General features: G+C 39.3%; 1 protein-coding gene across 2 annotated transcripts; it reads right to left on the bottom strand.

The window, feature by feature from the left end:
- Positions 1-3,025: 3,025 nt before the first annotated feature.
- Positions 3,026-13,848, bottom strand: hmg20a (high mobility group 20A). 2 transcript variants are annotated; one of them, XM_008290647.1, is made up of 9 exons: positions 13,767-13,848; positions 11,132-11,202; positions 10,775-10,984; positions 9,290-9,422; positions 8,193-8,230; positions 6,967-7,042; positions 6,460-6,675; positions 3,828-3,960; positions 3,026-3,541 (listed from the first exon to the last, which is right to left on the bottom strand). In XM_008290647.1, exons 2-9 carry the CDS (start codon positions 11,195-11,197, stop codon positions 3,538-3,540), a joined length of 876 nt encoding a protein of 291 aa, XP_008288869.1. In that variant the 5' UTR covers positions 11,198-11,202; positions 13,767-13,848; the 3' UTR covers positions 3,026-3,537. The 2 variants fall into 2 exon arrangements, with proteins under 2 accessions (XP_008288869.1, XP_008288870.1); XM_008290648.1 differs by lacking the exon at positions 3,026-3,541 and having other exon boundaries at positions 3,824-3,960.
- Positions 13,849-14,519: the final 671 nt, after the last annotated feature.

Raw genomic sequence — 14,519 nt, 5'->3', positions numbered from 1 at the left:
ACAGGACATGTCTCCAGAAATTAAAGTCTTTGTCCCTGTGTGCATTTGCAAACTGTAATCTGGCTTTCTAAAGTTGTTTTTGGACAAATGGCTTCTTTGTCTCTGCGTATCCTTTCAGCTCATGTCGGTACACGACTCGTTTCACTGTGGATAATAACTCTCTTACCAGCTTCAGCAGCATCTTCACAAGGTCTTTTGCTTTTGTTCTGGGGTTGATACGCACATTTCACACCAAAACACTTCATCTCTGGGATCCAGAACCCGTCACCTTCCTGAGCGGTATGATGACTGGATATTCCCATGGTCTTTGTACTTGCATTTAATTATTTGAACACATGAACGTGGAACCTTCAGGCATCTGGAAATTGTATCCAATGATGAACCAGACTTGTGGAGGTCCACAGTTCTCTTCCTGATTTCTTTAGATTTTCTTATGTTGTCACAAAAGGAAGTAGTGTGTTTGAGGTGTGCCTCCAATTAACTCAAAGGTTGTCAATTAACCTATCAAAAGCTTCCAAAGCCATGACATCATCATCTGGGCTTTCCCAAATAGTTTGAAGGCCAAATAAGCTTAGTGTAATCTCTGACTGAAAAAAAAACAAAAACACTTTTCTCATTCATTGTTCTGGTGTTTAGCAAACAGAAATACGTTTGCTATCCTAACTGACCTTAAACAGGAAAAGTTTAGTGTAATTCAATGTCAGATAGTGAGAAAAAAAAAATTCTATATCTTTTTATATAGTGTGTGTAAACTTCTGGTTTCAACTGTATGTGCCATATAGATAATGTTTTTTGTTCAGTAGTTTGCTTTATGAATAAACGCCTTTAAAAGTAGTGATATTCAATCACCTGCAGCTGTACCTTGTTCATCGTGATTTGTGCATTGCCACTGTGAATATGAAGCATCTTTGTGTCTAAGCACATCCTCACAGAGCTGCTAGCATCGCCATAGACTGGGTTGTAAGGACATAGTGCAATAGTACATAGTGCACAAGATCACAAACTTGTATACTATCTTTAACAATAAAATAATATTACTCCCTAAACATGATGACATTTGATCCATTTCCAGGTTGTAAAATTTCAAACTGTCATAATGACCTGTAAATTGCCAAAGTCCTCTCACACTGCTTCACTTGACACAGGGAAGATTCACTGTAGTGCAGTGACTTGTAGCGTAAAGTTAATGTCCACACACACAATCAGTGTCAAAACAGTCAGCAGCTGTGCATTATTTGAAATATCTTCTCTGGAAGAACAACATAAGGACAATGTTGGATGTGACACTGTAGCACACGTGGCCCTCGTGCAGAGGAAATCTCAGCAGGCAAAGGGGAAATGGGAATCAGTGAATGGAAACAGGAAGGGCTCATAACTTCAAGTCAAAAACAAATGCAGCACTATCTGAGCAATTTTATAGTTCAATATCCAAGCCAATTGGATAGCTCCTGATGAAACAAATGGGAACATTTGTTTTGAATTTCCAAGTGAATCACACTATAAAAGTGATTTACTAAAAGGGATTTATGGTGCAGCCTTCAATAGTCTTTTTTCCACATTCAACTGTTCTCTTCTGGACTAAGATGGTTCTGAGTGGAAACATTTCCAAACACAATACAGCTCTGAGCTGCTCAGTGTCTGTGAATAAGCTGCAGAATGCAATGCAATTTGTATCTCTTTCTACAAATTCTGGTGAATTACAGCCAGGCTGCTCAAGTGACTTAAGCAATCCAAATCTTTTTGACTCCACATCAACTGAAAGTAAATAAGCTCAGCCGCCAATCAAACACAAGTCCAAATAGCGACATATTACTGCAGATTAGCCACATAGTTGAATGGATATAGTAGACTGACTTAAAAACTAGGCTTGCAGAAGTAAACAGCTCTTCCTAGTGAGACAAATCACAAACTGGAAACACACCATTTACTTTGGCAAATAATAAAACTAGCTGCTTTCATTTTTTCACAGCATATTTTAGACACATTGTCCAAGAGAGGTGGTTTCCACACTGAACAGCTGCTGTTGTGCAGTAGATTCAGAACAAGCAACCAGAACTGCTCATTTTTGCACACTTTATTACACTGTAAACTTAAATTTAAATTAATATTTTTGTAGTCTAACACTGTAAACTCTTTAGCACTTTAAGCTGTGGTCAGGAGCATCAACTTGTGGCTAATGAATGGAAAGGACATAGCAAAGAAGTTTTCTGTGTATATGAGGTTCTTCTGAGTGTTTCCAGGAGCACAGTGGCCTCAAGAATTATGAAATGGAAAAAGTTTGGGACTTAAAATTGGATGCCAGATCAAAATGGGTGAGAACTGAGTGATGAATGCAGCAAAAACATAAAGGTCCTCAAAGAAAACCACCTCCACAGGGCTTAGCCCAAGGGCCATGATTCACCTTTTAGCATCGCAATGAGTCTGAGCACACAGTCAACATGGTGCTGGAGTGGCTTTGGTAGGAGGCTCTGTCTGTCTTTGAGTGGCCCAGCCAAAAACCAGGCTTAAATCTCCCATAGGACATCTATGGAGAGAACTGAAGATTGCAGCTAAATTCACACCTTTCCCATCCACACTGATGGGCAAGAGGATCTGTCAGGGGGAATGGGAACTGTCTAAATCCAGGTGTGCAAAGCTTTTAGATCTATAAAGGCTCAAAGCTGTAATTGCTGCAAGAGGAGCAAGAGTTTCTTTAGTCTTACAAAGAAAAAAAAATTCTTTTTCTTTGTCATTATAGTTTACTGAGTGGTGATTAATATGCAAAATGAAAATGTGATCCGTTTTAATTTAAATCTATAGCAAATTAAAGTGTGCAAAAATAAAGCAGTGTGACTACTTTATGAATCTGCTATATTAACTGCACTGATGTTAGGAGAGACTTTGAAAAGGATAAACTAAGAAATCTAGGGCAATTGTACCCAGCGTATCTAACTCTGATTTTCATTTCGGTGCAAACATATCCCCCAGCGTGTCATGAATCTCTCCAAATAAACTTTATGCTCACATGATGTAAATACATTTATTGAAAACACAAACACTTTATCACACAGGAGAAAAAAAAAATTAATGGCACATGTTTTTTTTCCAACAGAGCATGAAAAAAAGGCAGTCTGCTCAACAATTTTTCTTGGATATGATGAATACAAACTCACTGACAACATTTTTGGATAACGGTTTAGATACTGTTGTGCATTTGCTATAAGTTCGATGGTGAAGAGGAGCGATAGTCACAGAGAACTGCTTCATGTCCTGTTGTCGGATTACTTTATAAAAACAAACTACAGCTATATTAATAAATGCATGACCAGAGTTCTTTAAAAAAAAAAAAAAAGGTAAAAAATAATAAATAAATATGAGACGCTACATCACCTTCACCTATATCACCTTAGCGGAGTAACAAAAGATGTTTCAAACTCAACTGGGATGACAGATTGACAAGAAGATTCAACGTCAAGGAGCGAGGCATCGAACTGGAATGAGCATCTACTTAACGTCGCTGTGAATCACAATCCATCACATCAGTTGAACTTGGTCCAATTATCTAGGTCAAAAAACAGCAAAAGACACGCTTAAAATTCATCCACAGCTGAAATAAAGTCCAACACTGTTGAAAATGTGACACCTAGAACTGCTAATAAGTGAATATTAAGGTTAGGTTTTGAGAATTTGTCTAATTGATGTAAAATTTGGTAAAGTTTGAAAAAACATTGCAACTGCTGTTGTTTACATTTTACTGACTATCAATAATGATGAAAAGTAATTGGTCTTCACCTCTAAATTCAACTGAAATCACAAAAACCCTTTTATCCACGAGAAGCAACTCTCACCTGTCCAAACGGTTCACCACGTCTCTCACAGTGTTGATGAGATTCTCGTGTTCTTGGGGGTTACTGACAATGACGCTGTGCAGCTTCTTCATGTAGGAGTCAATGGTTTCAAGACTGGGCGTCTCTCCGCTGCCTGCAAGGGCAATAAGTACAGCATGTCAGTGTGTGAAGAAGAAGAAACATTTAAATGCTTTGCTCATCAGGTGAAATATGCTCATTGGGCAGCACAAACTCTTCCAAGTTTTACATTTCATTTGCTGCACAGTGTGTCTCCCAACTGGGGGTAAGAAGCACCATTAGGGTGTAATTGAAATCTTTCAACTTTTAACAAACCTGATGAGTTTGTGAAGTTTTATTTGTTTCCTACTACCCACAGGGTGTTGATAGGCTTTACAAAAAATTGTTATCAACCTTTAAGTCTACACTGCAGGGATGACCACTGAACATCAAAGGCAAACAGCACGAACAGACCAATCAGAACATGAATGATTTAAACACTACAACACCAGCCACTACATATACAGCTGATGTTTTGAGTTTGAGCAACATCACTGTGAGAATGTTCAATACTTCAGACAGTGTCTGGCGTCAACCAGGCATGGGGTAAGGTGTTTTACTTTTTATCCCAATCATTTTCATCATTAAAATGTGCATCAGAACATGGTGTTAGTCAAATTTAGGGGGGTAACAGTAAATGTATTCCTTCCAAATCCTTTAGTTTAGTATCACTTCTGCTTGGTAGACCTTTTTTTAAAATAAATTATTATTGTTGCCTTTATTCTTCAGGATAGTGAGAGACTGAGACAGGAAAGGGGGAGAAGAGAGGGGGAATGAGGACCTGCAGCAAAGGTTCGTGAGCGGGATTTGAACACACGACTGCTGTGTAGGGGAACAATAGCCTCTGTTTATGGGTCGCCCGCTCAACGAGGGGAGCTATAGGTGTGCCCAATCGGTAGACCATATATATGTCTACAAAAATTTGCTCTTGGACTGGAAATTCTCAAGAGTGCGTTCCATCCAGAAACTTTGGCAGTCCTCTATCAGCTTTAGCATGCTAGTAAGGTTAGATTTTAAAGCTGGGCAGCTGCTGTGTTATTAGTTTTGTATGATTAGTTATCTCAAATGACTTAATGTTAACACACACAAAGCCCCAAATCTGTTTTGTTAACTCAAACAAGATGGCTGGCTCCTTCATGTGGACAAAAAAAGTGCAATTTCAAAACTTAAATAACATTTCGGGTTTTAATGGTTAATTTAAGTCAATTGTGAGTATGTTGTAGGAATCTTGCTTTACTTACTAAACAGCTCAGTGTGTTATATTAAGAGTTATGGCCAGTGGCAGACTGGTGAATGTTCCTAAATAAATGACAAAAATGTTATTTAATGCATTTCTATCATCCCAAAAGACAGACTATACTGTCAGCTAAAAATCAAAGTACATATAGAACTCTGGCTTTTCTGTACTTTTAACCCCCTTGTGAAAACTATAATACTATAAGATGGAAAAATAAAATCTAGAAATATGAAAATAAATAATATTGAGCATGTGGTATCTCAAGTGACTTCTGTCAACCTTGAAAAATTAAGCTAATTATTGAAAAAAAAGAAAAAAAAGAACAATTACAGATAAAACCACAACGGCTGCCATCTGTAAACTCAGAAGCAAACATGTTTTGACTCAGACGAAGCCTTGATGTTGCCAGTTAATAATGTTTTGACACTTTCGCCACAAGAGAAACTACCAGCGAGCTTCCCTGAGGCCAGATCTAGGTGGGTTTTGCAATCATCTTTCATTGTGAAGCTCTTATGAAATAATTCCACAGGTGTTATGTCAATTTCTGCTGTTTGCAGAGTCGGTGTCTCTGTTGTGCGAGAAAGAAACTCCAATAGGCGTGGAAGAAAATTGCAAGAGAAATCTTGTGGGTGTGTACTCAGCGTAGAGTCTGAATGTGTGTAAAACAAGTACAAACAAAGAGAGAACACATTTCGTACATTTAAGTAAGAACAGGTTAAAATTAGGAAGGACTCACAGGCGGACCAGTCCCTAATAGAACAGTAGGTGGGTGCTGCTTAAATGTGTGGACAGAGGGCGAGAGATGCTGGAGCTCAAAGCACAGTAAATACACTGAGGATGTACGCCTACATTATTATGTAATATCTTACTACATAGTTTGTTCTTGTGTCTAGGGATGAATTACTGGAATAGGATGTCAAGTCAATACCAATTTATAATGTAAACTGATCAATATGAGCACACTTTAAGCCAAAAAGCCACAGTGGATGCTATTTTTAGACACACAAATGAATGTTGATTTGAAAAGTATATTTCATTTTTAGCTCAAAGTTTGTATGGTTGTAATGAATGAGACAAAAGCGCTATTAGGAAAAAATTAAGAAACTGAGGAGGCTGCAGAAATGCCATGAAGGTCAGCGATTACACCTTTATTGAATTTTGTTTTCATTTGTGCTTTAAAAGGAAGAAAAACAGCAGATAAGTTTGCCATATCTTGTGAGGACATAGAACTGAGAACAATAAGACTTCAGAATCAATTAACTTTTTGTATGGATTTTTTTCTGTTGCGCATTTGTAACAGGGTGTGCCACTGTATGAAGTGATACCGGCTGTTCTCACCTGGCAGAGGTACAGTGGAGAAACTGGAGGTGAGCGCCTGGCGCAGGGTCTCCAGGTGCTGGTGGAGGAGCCCATTGCGTCCCCGCTCTTGCATGACATCGCCTTCCAGCCGTTCGACCGCCCCGCGCATGCTCTCCACGTGCTTCTGCAGGGCTGCGTTACGCTCCTCATACTCCATGTTGGTCTTGCGCAGCTGCCGCATCTCGGCTTCGCGCGCTGTTGAGAAAAACGAAGAAAAGAGACGCGGCTGTAGATCAGAGGAGAGCTCCGGGGAGATGATACAGCCAGGCGCAGGAGTTCGGTGCCGTGATCAATTTTTAATTTGCTCGGAGAGTTCAAGACGTCAGTGAGTTCGGCGGACTGAGGGAACTATTTTGGGAAGTTCTTATAAGGTAGCAGAGGAATGTGTTTAGAAACACTCAGACAAATGGAGGTTTAAAAAAGCCCGAGCACACAAAGTACAAAGTATTTCTCAACAAGACGGCCAGCTGTGTTCGGGTTCTTTACCTTTGCTGTGGTTGAGAAACTCCTCTGTGAAGATTGGTATGTCAAACACGGTTCTGTCCTTTCCCTCTGCATCCTTCTGTTGAAAGCCAGAGACAGTAAGAGAGAGGCAGATAAGCTGCACAGTGAAAACATTTGGCCACACAGACTGACAGCGAGGGGTGGTCATTTATCTAGCGAGGCTGTGGGTGGGTAATTGATTTCATACCTGGCCACAGGGAAAATGCAGTGATACAGTTTAAGAAATGAGGAGGTAGAGGTAATTTCATCACTGGTGCCTCAACGATATCAAAGGCTCTAAAATGGTTTGCAATAAATATGCAATAAAAATGTGTTTCAAAACAGAAAACACAAGCTACGGCTCAGGTTTCAGTCTCTCCACTGGAAGAACGCATCATCATTCCTCATGTCTTAACGTAATTGTATCAGTACTGAATCCCACGCCCTTTAAACCCGAGAGGGAAAACACTGGTGTCCCTGCAGGATTGCTGATCCCAATAAAGTCACCTTGGCTGTAGCCCTTCACATTATACTGTAGAACTTACAAAGGAAGCCTCTTAATTACATGCAAAACTTAACAAAAAATGAATTACACACTTAGTACAAGCATTTGGATCACAAACACAGCACCAAAGCGGATTAAGCCAGCTTTAGTGATGCAACAATAAGCACTTAATGTGTCGAGCAAGAGGAGGGCAAACACAACAGATTCAGAGTTCTGCGTGGAAAAAAGTAGTCTGGAATCATATTCTACAGTCAAGTCTGTTTTTGTTACATGTTTCGCAAACACGAGCAAGGAGAACATTTTGCACCAATGTGTTAAACAAAGGTGAATGTGAATAACTTTTTTCGTGTCACACACACTGAAATATGTTAAGACTGCTTCTTATTTTCTTATTTAATTTCTGTTCTACTCAACACAAGCAGATTGTTCTCACCTCTCTACACATTTCAACAATGCCGTAACGCATGCTGACTTAACATGTAAATCATTTGTGTCTTTCACGTTCCCTTACTCTTTATAAGTTATCTTGCTGCTCAATGACTTACAGATATACCTGTAAACCTCATGAGTCACGTCATTTTGATAATGTCTTGTTCTCTAAACAGGTTTTTGGAGCTTATACAACTGTGCTGAATGCTAGAAGAGGATCTGGACTTAGTTATGCATATTTACTTCTTACGATAAACTAACTGTTAGTGTGACAAAGCCAGAGAGAGTCACTGACCTCGTGAAGAGCCTCATTGGCTACCTGGTGTCCAACATCTGGAGAGGAAGGAAGGAATAAGAGAGAGACGACAGCAGATGATTCACTGTTTCTCTGGTGCAGCATGCCTTCACCACATCGTGAACTAATAGAATGAATAAAAGTAATCCAAAAAAAAATCCCCTCACTTGCACTTTATGTTATGAATCAACTGAAATGAGGCGGTGCATCCAGTTCTGTGGAAAAGTTTCTCACATTTGTTTGCCAGGGCAGAGCTGTTTGTGTGATTGACGTTTTTGAGATTTCAAAATGTAGGATTCATTGGAACAGATAATGCAAACCACATGTAGTTTTAGCAAAGTGATGGATTAAGTTGAACTATTCTCATAGCCTGTACTACAAGCTTAAAAAGTTGCCTTTACTTTAAATTTCCATTGACTGAGCAAACCCACAGTGAGTGACGACTTTTAACCAAATAATGAAAATGTTTCATTTATGCTGCTATTAAAATGACTAAATAGTAAGTATAAACATGTTCAGTGTGAGTAAAGATTTCCCATCCTTAGTGGTGTTTGCGGTACGGTCTATCTGATACTTTTGCATTATTTCTCTCTTTGTTCAAATGGACATCCTGTTTCAAATTAAGCAGCTACACAAATGAGCATCTGTAAACAGTTGCTCAGTGATATCAGACTCTTTCACTTTATGTTGCAGAAAAGCTCCACGTGATCAGTTGGTAATTTAAATTCCTTGCTCAGGGGCTTGGTAAGGGTATTTTTTTTAATAAGCCAATAGAGAGATTTAAAACTTCAATTTCTACATCTATACTTGTGTAAAAATGATTCTAAAAGTAAAAAGAAATGACAATGTTATGCCGACTACTTCCCTTACTGCATTGTATGACTTTAATTACAGTTTCAAGTTCATTTGAGTCATCCTGTCTCGACAAAGTTTGTCCATCAAACAATGACTGGCTTATCCAAATATCATCAAAGATAGGAAGTATCTCACTTGCCAACCGGTTTTTTCAGATAACTGGCTCTCAAAACGATGGCGGGCTTACTGCCAAACGTACTATTTTCAGCAGTTCCCTGCTGCTTTTTCTAACCAGAGCTCACCTCCCCTGTGCCTCTTGCCCTTCTGCTTCTCCTGGACCTTCCTGGTGAAATGTTTGTAGGCCTCTGTCTTCTGGTACTTCTCCAGCTCCCGCATGTAGCGCTCCTTATCTCGCTCTGCCTCGTCCAAGTATCGCTGCAGAGACAAGAAAGAAAGGTGAGAGGAGCAGGGCAGACTGAGCCAAAGGGGGAGCAAAATGAGATCTGGCAAAACAGGATGAAGGAGGATTGTGGGTGAGATGTCAAGACGAGTGTAATTATTCCTGTACTCCTGTATTATATTACTGTAATTATTCCTAATCGGGATTAGTTCCTTTCAAAAGACAAAATCAGTAATTTCCAATATTAATAACCCACGTTGACTGAATTCCTGTAATAAAAATGCATCTCATACCCTTCTCTTCTAATTTTATTAGAAGAGAAGGGCAAAAAGGCATCTTCAGTCAAAGATCTTGTCCCAGCAAAGCCGCTAATTGTAGCAAAGCTGTCGAGGCTCTATCCCACCTCTACATCTGAAAATAAAACATGCTCAGACTTTTAAAATCTTCTCTGGAAAGAAGATAAGGTATTCTTCTAAGGAATTTTGTAAAATAACTGGTGACGCATCGAGGCTGGAACTACATTAAATGCACAGTTAAAACTAGCTATCACAGATTTAGCGGCATAAATATACTACAACACTTTTAAATTAACTTTGGAGATTATAGTGTAACTTAAAGATTCAAAAAATGATTATGATGATTTTTCTTCTGCTGTATTTTTGGAATGGGTATCTAAGTTTTCCTGGCTGAGGCACAGTAGCATCGTTCACATATCTTTGCAGAGGAATGGAAATTCTTATTAAAATCCACCTGAACATGACTGTAATAATGCTACCGTCATTACAAGACAGCAAGTTTATCTGTCTCTTCCTGCTATTCACATCTCAGTTGAGGGTGGAACTAGGACACAATAGAAGATAGCATCCAACTATGCTGTCTGTGAAAGGATGTCAGACAGCTCCCAAACATGGCTATGTACAAGTCAGTGCTTTGTCAGCTCCAAAACACTGACACTATGGACTCTACGGGCTTTTGTTCTTTCACTGCTTTTGTGCACAGTAGAGAAAAAAAAAAAAGATGAAAGTCTCTGTCTGTTTCAGACATTGTTAAATCTGGCTGGGACTAGTCTTAAATGTTGGCATGCTGCAGATGAACATTTCAGTCCTGTCCTTTGGGCCACCACTGTTGTAATAACAGCAAGCCAAAAGAAACACTACCTTGTTGATCAAAAACTGAAACAGACTTTGCTGTTGGACACTCTTGCCTCTGATCTGTTCATTTTCTTCCACATTTTTTTTCAAAAGCAGCACTTTCCTAATTGTTTACCATCGCCATACTAATTAATGTGAAAACCAGCACCAAGTGAAAATGAAAGAAACGCTTCGACACATTTCTCTTCGCGGTCGAGCGCCCAGTGTGTAATCCTGTCTGGAACTTCTTCACTGACCTGCTTCTCCTCGGGGGGCAGCTTGCTCCACTCGTTGCCCAGCATCCTTGTAATCTCTGGAAAGGGCACGTCTGGACGCTCAGCCCGTAGCTGCTCCCGTCTGTCGTTCATGAAGCGGACGTAGCCTGTGAGGGGGGCCTTTGGCGCGTTGCTGTCCTTCATTGGCTTCTTCCTCTTCCTCCCCTTGGTCCAGCTGCCACGTCTGGGTTTCTGCAAAGATAAGAGAAACAGATATGTTTTTTGAAGGTTCAGGTAGCAGTCGCCACATGATGAGACACATGGCGAGACTTTCTTGGGAGTTTGAACTGGAAAAACTAAAAAAAAAAATGTAATTTGATATCTGCGTTCACCTCTTACCTCATCTCCATTTCTCTGGCTGTTGTTGTCGGCATTGGCTCCAGGAGAACCTGTCTGCTCTTCCATGACGGCTATGAATAGAGGGGGAATAGAAGAGATGTGAGAATGAAAAACCTCTTGTGCCAATATGGTAACAGCAACAAACCTAATTGGTACTATATAAGCTGATTAGTTGAGGTAATAGGTGCTCCACAAAGGTGGGTTAAGCATCTAGAGACTGGGTTGATCTGGGGCACAGAGGGACTGTCATCGGGAACGTTGCCCAGCCATGAAACAGACAGTAGACGGTTCCTCGTGTAGCCGTATCAACTTTTCTGCTTTTCTTACAAACTCCACCCAGTCTTGGCTCCCAACCTCCTTCTGGCCAGCCACATTTCCTCTAATAGAAATGTCTTCTTGCCATCAATCATTGTTGAGCAAGTGATTAAAAAAACACACATCAACTTCACTTCTCTGATGCTAACGCAGCCCATTTTCAACAACACGAGTCTTGTGTCATTATTCTCTCACTCTTATAGAGACGAGAACATCTCCATGCTAAAATACTGGAAAAAGATTTGTCCTTTAACTATACTTCTGCTTTCACTTAGCTCTAAACAGACTTAACGACATCAGTGTTCCAAAAACTGCTTACCAGCTTGAAATAAAGAAAATATTTTTGACACTCAAAGCAATTAAAAAATAAATAAATTGCTAAATTAATTAATTAAATTAAAGCGTGTGCTGACAGAGAGAATTTGTAGGCACACAGCCCAGGATGTGCTCAGAAATTAGGATCAATATTATGCATTTTCACCTTTGACCCCTTCTTTCTAAATCACAATGTGGGAAGTGAGCTTCTGTATCCTGGAAGTGGGTTCTGCCCCCCACCGCCACTAAATACTGTAGGAAAAGTCACAAAGGGAATTGGCCAGTCTACCACAAAAAACTCTTTTGGGAAAACCTTAACAAACAGTTAACATAAGCAGGATTTCCTTTCGGACATTTTTGTGATGCCTGAACTCAGCTCCTCAGAAACAAACAGTGACTGTGACACCTGTGAAAGTTTCATCACTGATGCTGCTGAACAAGAGGAGTCCTGTTCTCTGAAGCTCATTTGAGCAAACCTGAGAAAAAAAATAACTTGTGGGTGACGTGAACATAGAACATGCGATTAGGACTGTGAGACGCTGAGGTTTACCTATGAGGGAAGTCTTAAAAGCTGTGAAGAAAGAAACAGCATCTAAAAATCAAAAACAAGACTGATTTGCAGCATGTTGGGATAAAATGGGTTGCGTACATAAAAATAAAATAAAATAAAACCTCCCAATTTTAATTTCGAGTTTGAAAAGTCAAAGACAATGTAATGGTCACCCCCTAATGTTCTGAAACACCTCACACTTTGGTCTATTTAAATTCTATTTTTATTGTTTTCATTTACTGATTTATTTACTTATTAATTTATGTTTTGTTTTTCTTTGTTTTTCTTCCTAGTTTATTTTTTTTCAATTTTTTTTAAATGGCAAATTGTTTGTTTGAAAAAGACCAATGATAATATTGCGCACATGTTGGCACGTGAATTCTATCAATCACTAAACTGTTAAAACTGATAAAGGAAAAAAAATAAAAATCATGCAAATCTTCCTCGTGCCTTTAATGCCCTGCTGTCCAGACCTAATAAATGTCTATGCTGCAGCGCCATCTGCTGGACCAGAGCACACAATGCAGGAATCAAGGATTTCTTTCTTGATTACAGGGAGTTTAACCTGGACACATTTATTTATTTATTACACAGCCTGATGTTTCAAAGTGTCGCTGTTTACAAGATGGGCTTGTAAAACACCACAACACATATTTACACAGTATACGTCTCACCACTTAAATCACATGCCAGAGTGTACTCTTTCATGTAATTCACATTATTCGAAGCTATGAATCCCTGAATAGGCTTTACAAGGTACCCAAAGCCACCGCAGACTTACAACCCGGTCATTCCTATAATTTAGAATCTAAACAAATTACATTAAATACTACAATGGCTTGTTGTGTTCGCATTTTCCGCTCCCTTATAGTTGATATAATGTAGGCACATAACGCTTCAGGTAAGCGTCCATAAACATTAGTGTTTGGCTAATGCAAGCAAAGGCTCTGGTCAATATGTTGAAACGTCGACACAGAAGCCACTGCATGTTTAACTTCACATTTATCTTACGTCAAGTTAAATGTTGACGAGAAACATTACTGAGGCGAAAACGAAATGTACACAATCCGTAGGAGCACCTAGCAAACTGCACCGTTACTGGCTAGCGTCACAAATGTTACCTAATGCTAACGTTCACATGCAAGCTAACGTAAACTTTAACAGCTGAGGTCGATAAAAAAAACCCACCTTCGCTACCATAATCGTTCACGGCCACTACCATTAACCGTTAAAAGTGAAAACACACTGAAATTATCATTAAAAGCACATGTGAAGCACATTTGAGTGTTAAGCTAAAAGCTAGCTATGACGCTAGCTGGCGTTAGCACCCAGTTAGCAAGATGTTAGCTAGCACACGGCTGGACAACCCATTGTTTTCGTGATGATGCGATTTGAAACATCGATTAGTTAAATATTAAATATGCACACAGTAAAACTCATGCAATAGAGACTAACCTTATTTAACGTAGTCCGTAGCTGTACCTGCCCAGATTATTTTCCTAATCAAAACAATACAGCAGCCACTGAATAGAATAACACTAGATAGACAGGCTGGTGGCTAATGTTGTACAATGTTTGTTCTGCCTGTGTGGTTTATTATTTAACTTAGCAATTTATATTAGTGCTTTGTATTTGTGCTTTGTTAGATATGATTAAAAAAGAGACACATCTCATCACAACATTTATCGACTATATGGAAAATGAGAAATTTCATAATTTGACTGTTACTGAACTGTTTCTGATCCAGTTCGTCAAAGGTTCACACCGCAAACTCTGTAATATTAATGTAGACATTATTTAAAGTCCTTAAATAAATAGAAGCAAGCACAAATAGCCTCATTGATCTAGTTTCATTGCAGCAACCTACTCTACACGTTCTAGTTCTGTGGCCCCTCTTTGGTCTCCGTTTTCTTCGTGTGTTTATTACACAACAGTCCAGCGTGTTTTAAGGCGGTGCTGCCCTCTACTGGTATTACTGAGCCTTACACCTCCTCAACATTTTCAGAGTCAAGTCTCTTGATCTAAATTTCAAGCCTTATTAATCAAACATAGGAGTAGGCTGCACATCAGGGCTTGTAAAGTATTAAACGGATGAGAAGAGGAAATCTCTCTTTTGATTTTGGACTTTTTGCAGACAAAGTGTTGCTTTGAGCAGGATTGGCAAGCTTCCAGCCTTTCTGTCGTTTGTAGGGCAATCCTTAATAACTG

This window comes from Stegastes partitus, unplaced genomic scaffold (genome assembly GCF_000690725.1).
Source record: "Stegastes partitus isolate 25-593 unplaced genomic scaffold, Stegastes_partitus-1.0.2 Scaffold689, whole genome shotgun sequence".
Taxonomy (NCBI): domain Eukaryota; kingdom Metazoa; phylum Chordata; class Actinopteri; family Pomacentridae; genus Stegastes; species Stegastes partitus.
Note: the sequence above shows the minus strand (reverse complement) of the source record. Positions and strands in the feature narration are given on the sequence as shown.

Excerpts from the sequence above, each read along its gene's own strand:
- hmg20a (XM_008290647.1), bottom strand. The coding sequence starts at position 11,197 with ATGGAAGAGCAGACAGGTTCTCCTGGAGCCAATGCCGACAACAACAGC. Across the intron at positions 10,985-11,131 it reads GCCAGAGAAATGGAGATGAG|AAACCCAGACGTGGCAGCTG; the intron begins GTAAGAGGTGAA and ends TTATCTTTGCAG. Across the intron at positions 7,043-8,192 it reads CCAATGAGGCTCTTCACGAG|AAGGATGCAGAGGGAAAGGA; the intron begins GTCAGTGACTCT and ends GGCTTTCAACAG.